At 36.0% G+C, this 8,862-nt stretch overlaps 2 protein-coding genes across 4 annotated transcripts in view; one reads left to right on the top strand and one right to left on the bottom strand.

Annotated features, from left to right (window-relative positions):
- LOC113691658 (UDP-N-acetylglucosamine transferase subunit ALG14-like) overlaps window positions 1–305 on the top strand; it is a 56,886-nt gene extending 56,581 nt beyond the window's left edge. Inside the window, exon 7 of the mRNA XM_072053196.1 lies at window positions 153–305. The gene's annotated coding sequence lies outside the window, so the exon portion shown is untranslated. The remainder of the gene's footprint in view (window positions 1–152) is intronic.
- A 2,171-nt stretch (window positions 306–2,476) lies between these two features.
- On the bottom strand, window positions 2,477–7,846 carry LOC140008530 (uncharacterized). 3 transcript variants are annotated; one of them, XM_072053191.1, is made up of 7 exons: window positions 5,616–7,844; window positions 5,332–5,387; window positions 5,102–5,161; window positions 4,262–5,001; window positions 3,330–3,464; window positions 3,005–3,160; window positions 2,477–2,915 (listed from the first exon to the last, which is right to left on the bottom strand). In XM_072053191.1, exons 1-7 carry the CDS (start codon window positions 5,624–5,626, stop codon window positions 2,715–2,717), a joined length of 1,359 nt encoding a protein of 452 aa, XP_071909292.1. In that variant the 5' UTR covers window positions 5,627–7,844; the 3' UTR covers window positions 2,477–2,714. The 3 variants fall into 3 exon arrangements, with proteins under 3 accessions (XP_071909292.1, XP_071909291.1, XP_071909290.1); XM_072053190.1 differs by having other exon boundaries at window positions 3,330–3,449; window positions 5,332–7,846; XM_072053189.1 differs by having other exon boundaries at window positions 5,332–7,844.
- Window positions 7,847–8,862: the final 1,016 nt, after the last annotated feature.

Genomic DNA, 8,862 nt, shown 5'->3' on the forward strand with positions numbered 1-8,862 from the left:
CCGTGGGTCCATCTACCATTAACTCCTATACGGACAAGATTTTCATGCCAACCGTGCCCTTCCATCTGCCAATAATCACAACAGTGCCCTTCCATCTACCAATAATCACAACAGTGCCACTGATGCTTACTTCTTACTTCCTCTGCATGCAGACAGCCGCTCTGTCCTCTCCCGATAAACTCTCCCCTTCCTCGTTGCTGTCACCATCAATCGCTCACAAATTTCAGTGCGTGATTGTGTGTGAGCTCTTCCGTCGTCTTTTCGATCATTTTCAGGTACAATGCTTTGGTCTTCACTTCGCAAAATTTCAACTTTTTACTGTTACTAGTAATTCATTAGAGCTCTGTTGTTGGAGTGCGTGAGGAAAGATGGGATTTTTTTTGGATTGTTTTTTTGGCTGTGTGAGTGAAATGTGAAATTCTTCGAACTAGCGAATTCTTTTGTTGTTTGCTTTAGTTTGGAATGAGTAATCATAGTTCCTGGGTGGTCGACATCAAATGTCAACCACCAACAAATAATACACACAACAAATTCCAAGCACCAAGTCGACATCAAATGTCCAGTGATACACATCGGCAAAGATGGAGTATTTGACATCACATTTGCCAGCAATACCATATACAAATAGTGCAGAAGATGTTAAATTAAAAGAACAGACTACAATTCAACTAGCGTACATCATGTTGGCATGCAAAGTCATGATTATAATTTAAATCCGCAATAGCCCATACCATTATTCCCCAGAAAACGTGATGAACAAGAGGAAGCGGAAAGTGATTTGTTCACCTGATCTAATTCATGTAATCGATGAAGCTGTTTTACTTCCTTACTTCTTAAAAAAATGTTGATTGGTCCTAGAGCAAAAGAAAAGGTTTTCTTTTGTTTGACTTTTACTAGAATAAGGCCATGGATGAGTGGAAAAATTCGACAGTCAATTGAAACATCGCCACATTTGAAATCAATATTACCCTGATCTAATTTTTTTATAACAAATCTCATCCCTAAAATCGTCGGAAAATTGAATACTTTAAGCCATATAAGTTAATTCATTTGTAGCAAGTATAAAGGTGCTCATACAAGTGATACATTATATGCATATGATACATCTTCTTGCATATGCATTGCCAATATATATGCGAAAATTCTCCACCATCTCTGAAGCACATAAACATGCGCGCACACCAGACACGTTACAAAGATGCATATTTAAAAATTTTGTCACCTATTTAATTACACGTAGAGACATACACTTGTATCTCTTCAAGAACTCAGGAATCTTCCAAACCCACACACACACTCTCTCCATATAATAAGATATGCCAATAGCCTCATCACCATCTCTAATGCAAGAACAGAAGCACACGTTTACATTTTTGATAATTGACCAAACCATCTTTGATAATTGATACCCACACATATGATAAGAATACTTGGCAAAAAACTCCCACCATCTTTCATACACACGCACACGTATAAACATTTGTAACTGACATAGACATAGAAAAACAAAATTAAAGATAAAAAAAGATAATTTTACACCTGCACTTATACATTTGCACATAATTCACAAGCATGCACAAATTTAACAGCTGGAAAAAATCAAAATCAGAAAAAGCAAACGGTAAAGGGAAAAAAAAAAAAGGCAGAAAAATCCCCAATTATATCAATCATCTAGGCAGCCTTGATAGCATAAACGCAACATCAAACAATTTGGATTTGATTTTAGCCATTGGTTAAAATCGAAAGAGTCAAACATCCAAGAGTCATTCAGACACATGCAATCAGAAAGTAGACTGAAGAACTCCAAGTTATCATGATTCATGTATATTTGTGATGAAGGCTTGCAAGGATCTTTCTGATCAAGCTTATTTGAGTTTTTTCAATAAACTTCTCATTTGCAGGGGTAAAGACTTTTAACACACTAACTAAATCACTAAAATAACCAAACTGGAAGTGTAGAAATCCAAAAGTACCCTGAAAATGTAATATATTCCATTTCAAGAAATCTAAGATATTTGATTTGCAATATAAGACTTTTCAAAGTACACAACTCCCCCAAATTAACTTTTTATGCCATTTTGGCAATTGTATATATTCCATCTCAAGAAAGTGGGTATACTAGTAATAAAGAAAAAGAAATAGCTTGACTTGAAAGTGAAGTTATTTAAAAGAATAAGTAATTAATCATGTAAGTAGAAGGGACAAAACAAGAGTGGGGCTGCATGAGACCAACCAAGTTCCCTCCATTCCAAGTAAATAGGTTAATATCCAGATAAAACTTGAGAAACTAGACTCCACAACTACTCATCAGCATGAGCTACACATCATTCTCCCCCATCACCACAGTACGACCACCCAGAAGCAAAAAGTTCAGCTTTTCGACAGTATATACACTGACAGTATATCGATATTTCGACCAACACTGAGAATTTCAATTCTCAAGCAGAGTAACTAATAGAATTCAGAAGAATAAGTATTAATATAGTAATTATAAGATATGTTTATTCACAATATAATAACAGGTACAACTGATAAGTCACGTCTCAGTGAGTTAAACGATATGAGGGTGCTCGAAAGGGATACATTACTGTCGCCTCCTCAGCTTGAAAAAAGGTTTAGTACATGCTTACATCAAACTAAAGAAACCAGAAACCAAGAGTCTCACAAATGATTAGGCCTAACTTGTTTATCAGTTCGAGTACATAAGAAACATCTCATACCATATCAGTTTCTGTAATGGTGGTTTCGGCGGGATTTGGAGATGGCTTCAACTTAGTGCTTTCAATTCTGAAATTCTGTACTGTGACCGGCCCGCTTGTTTCTTCAGAAAGATTGCAGCCCACTGTTCCACTGCTTGAACCAGCTATGTAGCTCAAGGCATTCGCACTGGTATCCATCATCATAGCAGTTGCTTCCTGTTTGTTGTATGAGATTAGCAAAGTCAAAAGAAAATTTGTACATTTATAATAATTGATTCCTAATTTGACGACCGATTGGTAGGTACCTTCTGATTGTCTGGGGTATACATCCTCTTCTCTGCCTCGGTCGTTGAATCATGTATTCCGCTTGAATCAATCTCCATCATTTTTCTCTTGGTGGATGCTTCACTTGCATGTTCAGAAAGATTTGGGAATGAGTTGATGATTGTGGTATCTCCATTCTGATCATTGTTTGGAGAAAAACAATATGAAAATGTAACAAAGAGAAAGGATATCTTGTAGTCTACACGAGTCACAAGTTAGAATTGCGAATTCAAATCTAGCACTTGACAGATTTCGCAGGGCAGCCATGCTAGGAACTGCAAAATAATGCAAAGAGGTTGTCTTTACCTGGTCTTTCTCTTCCGCACCCTCTGAAACTTCCAGATTAAAAGGTTCAGCAATCTCTTCCAAGGATTTAGCAACACAGGCTATTGCTTCAGCATTGCTCAAGCCGGTCTCATCTGTGGACTGGAGAGCGGTGAGCTTCTCACAAGAGGAAGCGAAAAGTGATTGTTACTTAAATGAGGTCTTAAAAGAAACAAATAATACACACAACAAATTCCAAGCACCAAGTCGACATCAAATGTCCAGTGATACACATCGGCAAAGATGGAGTATTTGACATCACATTTGCCAGCAATACCATATACAAATAGTGCAGAAGATGTTAAATTAAAAGAACAGACTACAATTCAACTAGCGTACATCATGTTGGCATGCAAAGTCATGATTATAATTTAAATCCGCAATAGCCCATACCATTATTCCCCAGAAAACGTGATGAACAAGAGGAAGCGGAAAGTGATTTGTTCACCTGATCTAATTCATGTAATCGATGAAGCTGTTTTACTTCCTTACTTCTTAAAAAAATGTTGATTGGTCCTAGAGCAAAAGAAAAGGTTTTCTTTCCCTGAAAGTTACTTTGACTAAGTTCTCAAATACCTCACCCGATAATACTCTTTCAGTCATACATCTATCTGGCTTTTGAGATGCTTAATACCAGTGAACATGGTAGGAAGCATTTAGCAGCTAAGGTCTCAAATATCTTCAGGTATTGGATAGGAAATTTATACATATTCTGAAAAGTGACATGACCAGCAATAATCCAGAACAGGTTTTCAGCCGCTTCACTTCACATCAACTATTGCACTTATTTACAAACAAGAAAAACCAGGGGATAGTAGAGGGTAATATGAAAAACTATGTCTAATCAATTAACCATGCCAACTTGCTTAATGGGGCAGCAGAGCAACAGAATAAAATTGAGGTATTACACAAACCTGCTTATCTCTGTTTGGAAAGTAGTACTTTTCCAGAAGAGCTTTTAGTATTTCACTCAGTTTCGGAGCAGGTTCTCCATGTTTGTGGTGAGGGACACCCATTTCATGTTCCATTTGTAGTGTTTCACCCTGACCAGGATCTCCATTTGTTTGGAAATTAAAATCCCGCTCATGTTCCGCTTGCAGGTTTTCAATCTGAGCAGGTTCTAGATGTGTTTGGCAAAGAACAGGCATCTCATGTTCCAATTGTATTTTTTGGTTCTGAGAAGGTTCCTTACATGTTTGGATGTGAGAATCAAGGTCCTTCTCTGTTTGTAGGCTTTCAATTTTCGCAGGATCTCCATCTGTTTGAAAACAAACATCCAATTCATCTTCTGTTTGTTGTTTTTTATTCTGAGCAGGATCTCCATCTGTTTGGAAACAAAAGTTTAGTTCATTTTCTGTTTGTTGTTTTTCATTCTGAGCAGGATCTCCATGTGTTTGCGAACTAGACGCCTGTCCTTGTTGCTGTTGCACTTTTTCATTCTTCAATCTCTGAATCGAGATATCTAGCGCCTTGGTCCTCTCTGTCAAAGTATCAAAGCATATCTTAGCCCAAGCATCATCTTCCAAAGCCACTTGGGCCTGAAGAAATATAATTTCTTCCTCAAGTTCCTTTATCTCGGCATCAGCCTTAGGTATCAATTTTTTCAGCACTTCGATACAACACCTTTCATTTATAGCATCTTCTTCCATGACATCTATGACACACATATAATGGAAAAGAGGGGACCTTAAGTCAGTATAAAAAAAGTCCCTAAAGAAACTGATTAGCAAACATTGTAAAGGGGATAAACTTACCGCACCCCACACCAGAGGAGAAATCAGACTGCCAATTTCCTTTAAAATCGGCACTGTCATCTGTAACCAAAAATTACACAAACAAAAATAAGAAGTCAGCTTTAGTGAAATAGAAAATTTCCATCTTGCAAAATTCGAATCTATACAGAGTTCCAGTAATTTTTTCAGTCTAAACAACCACCCGTAGTAACTTGAATCATTTAGCTAAAAAAATAACAAGGCAGAGCAACCTTCACAAATTGGTGGATCCCAGAGAGAAGAATCCATAGTCTTAGTCAATTTCGACCTGCAATATGAGTACGAAAATATGATGATAAAATATTTTGGTGATACAGAGAAAATGTTTCCAACAGATATCTGTTGTTGAATCTGTAAATAAAGAAATATCAGTAGTATACACATCCAAATTTTTCAAAGAAGAAAGATGATTAAAAAGCCATCTCAGCATTAACTTAGGACAAGATAGTTCATCCCACGCAACAGTGATCCTGCTAGCATGCAGATTATATAATACCTTGATAGCATGAAGATTATACATCCAAGTCATTGGCCGGCATTCCCCTCCTGTCTAATTTTCACAGTTGGAGAGTAATCTAAAACTGAGTCTTTGGTTAAAAGCAAACTTTCATGCTTTCCATTGTCTCATTCTGAGTTCTTCTAGATGGAATATTTCTGAAACATTGCAGTCATTTCATGAATTCTTTTATAGTGTTTCCACCATTAATTATGATACTCAGCATATACTGAGAAAAGCTTTGCCCTCTGGGTCGTGAGGGCTAGTTTACCATCTCATGCAGCAGTTTGGAAACAATAGATATGTAAGGCAAGTCTCATCCAAATAATCAGATATGGTGAGCAACCTCAAGTTATCTTCTGAAAACAGCACAGATAAAACAAAAGCAGGTCTCACAGCTAAAAGTTGGAATAAAGTTGTCTAAATCCAGCAGTATGTCCTGGTTTATGTAGCATGTTAGGGGTTTCAGTTTTCTAGAATGCTTCTTTTGTTTTTGTGTTTGAATGTTTTTTTCAGTTGCATACAGTGTTGAAGCTCCAGAAGAAATCATGTGAAACAACAGCATCTTAGATTTGGTGACCTGTTTACTTCTGAACATAGCTTTCATTTCCTCCATCTTACATATTAGTTTACTGGAATGAATTCCCAGGTATCATTTCAACTTTTTCATTTAGTACTAAATGGAAACTAGTAGTACCATACTGTAATTGGAAGAGCTACTAATTGAAGAACACCTCTAATTCCCATATGTTTAAAACAAATACTGAATATTTAGGCAGAAATATCATCTAGCAAGAAAGGATATGGGGAACAAAATGGATGAGTTGTTAACAGTAACGGAGAAGGTGTTGATCAACTGCAAGAAGTGTCTACCCACCCCAATGGTACCACTGCTCTGTAGCATTAGGGAAGAAGATCCTTGTAAGTTATACACTTTCCCCAGACTTGTTCCATTAGGAATTTTGGCCTATAAACCATCCCAAAATTATTCCCCTTAAGAATCTAATTAGCGAGCTCAATACTGGATTGCATACGCAAAGATGAAATATTAAAACATGGCAAATGAAATTGACTTTTGCACATCAGCTTTCAACTTTTTTCACATTAGATTGAATGGTAAATATGTTACGTACATGTAGCATTGTATAAGGGAACAAAGAAGACATGTACATAAATACTCAAATAAGGCGGCTGTCATTAGAAAAATCATTCCCTTAACAAGAATAGACGGGAATTACACAAAAAAGAGGAAAACAGACAAAACATACAAAAGGAGAACTAATTCATCCATAGCCACAGCAAATGCTGTAACTAGACCTTTGTCTATTAAGGATGCAAAAATTAGAAACAAAAAATAAGAAAAGATGACAACAGTTACATGACAAAAGATACCAGAAGAATATCAACAGAAATAAGAAAGAAATTTGTTTGACTTTTACTAGAATAAGGCCATGGATGAGTGGAAAAATTCGACAGTCAATTGAAACATCGCCACATTTGAAATCAATATTACCCTGATCTAATTTTTTTATAACAAATCTCATCCCTAAAATCGTCGGAAAATTGAATACTTTAAGCCATATAAGTTAATTCATTTGTAGCAAGTATAAAGGTGCTCATACAAGTGATACATTATATGCATATGATACATCTTCTTGCATATGCATTGCCAATATATATGCGAAAATTCTCCACCATCTCTGAAGCACATAAACATGCGCGCACACCAGACACGTTACAAAGATGCATATTTAAAAATTTTGTCACCTATTTAATTACACGTAGAGACATACACTTGTATCTCTTCAAGAACTCAGGAATCTTCCAAACCCACACACACACTCTCTCCATATAATAAGATATGCCAATAGCCTCATCACCATCTCTAATGCAAGAACAGAAGCACACGTTTACATTTTTGATAATTGACCAAACCATCTTTGATAATTGATACCCACACATATGATAAGAATACTTGGCAAAAAACTCCCACCATCTTTCATACACACGCACACGTATAAACATTTGTAACTGACATAGACATAGAAAAACAAAATTAAAGATAAAAAAAGATAATTTTACACCTGCACTTATACATTTGCACATAATTCACAAGCATGCACAAATTTAACAGCTGGAAAAAATCAAAATCAGAAAAAGCAAACGGTAAAGGGAAAAAAAAAAAAGGCAGAAAAATCCCCAATTATATCAATCATCTAGGCAGCCTTGATAGCATAAACGCAACATCAAACAATTTGGATTTGATTTTAGCCATTGGTTAAAATCGAAAGAGTCAAACATCCAAGAGTCATTCAGACACATGCAATCAGAAAGTAGACTGAAGAACTCCAAGTTATCATGATTCATGTATATTTGTGATGAAGGCTTGCAAGGATCTTTCTGATCAAGCTTATTTGAGTTTTTTCAATAAACTTCTCATTTGCAGGGGTAAAGACTTTTAACACACTAACTAAATCACTAAAATAACCAAACTGGAAGTGTAGAAATCCAAAAGTACCCTGAAAATGTAATATATTCCATTTCAAGAAATCTAAGATATTTGATTTGCAATATAAGACTTTTCAAAGTACACAACTCCCCCAAATTAACTTTTTATGCCATTTTGGCAATTGTATATATTCCATCTCAAGAAAGTGGGTATACTAGTAATAAAGAAAAAGAAATAGCTTGACTTGAAAGTGAAGTTATTTAAAAGAATAAGTAATTAATCATGTAAGTAGAAGGGACAAAACAAGAGTGGGGCTGCATGAGACCAACCAAGTTCCCTCCATTCCAAGTAAATAGGTTAATATCCAGATAAAACTTGAGAAACTAGACTCCACAACTACTCATCAGCATGAGCTACACATCATTCTCCCCCATCACCACAGTACGACCACCCAGAAGCAAAAAGTTCAGCTTTTCACCCCATATGGATGTTTACAGCTGGTTAAGTGCAGTTCCCAGGCATGCAGTTCTATTCTCCATATAAATGATAAAAAGGATACTGCTAATCTAGTAAATAAATGGTGTAGGCAGCGTCCACCTTTACATAAGAATGCCCTAGCCACGTATTAACATCAAGACAAAATGATCATGTTACATATGTATACTAATAATTGTCTTGGTGACTATAGAATCATTTGTATAATTCTGAGTAAAAAAAATTCTTTCTTCAGTAAGCTAACAGCATATTTACCCTGCTCGCTTTTTCTTATCCATGTTTGTCCTTTTGTAGTTTAAAGGT

Source organism: Coffea arabica, chromosome 6c (genome assembly GCF_036785885.1).
Source record: "Coffea arabica cultivar ET-39 chromosome 6c, Coffea Arabica ET-39 HiFi, whole genome shotgun sequence".
Lineage (NCBI taxonomy): Eukaryota > Viridiplantae > Streptophyta > Magnoliopsida > Gentianales > Rubiaceae > Coffea > Coffea arabica.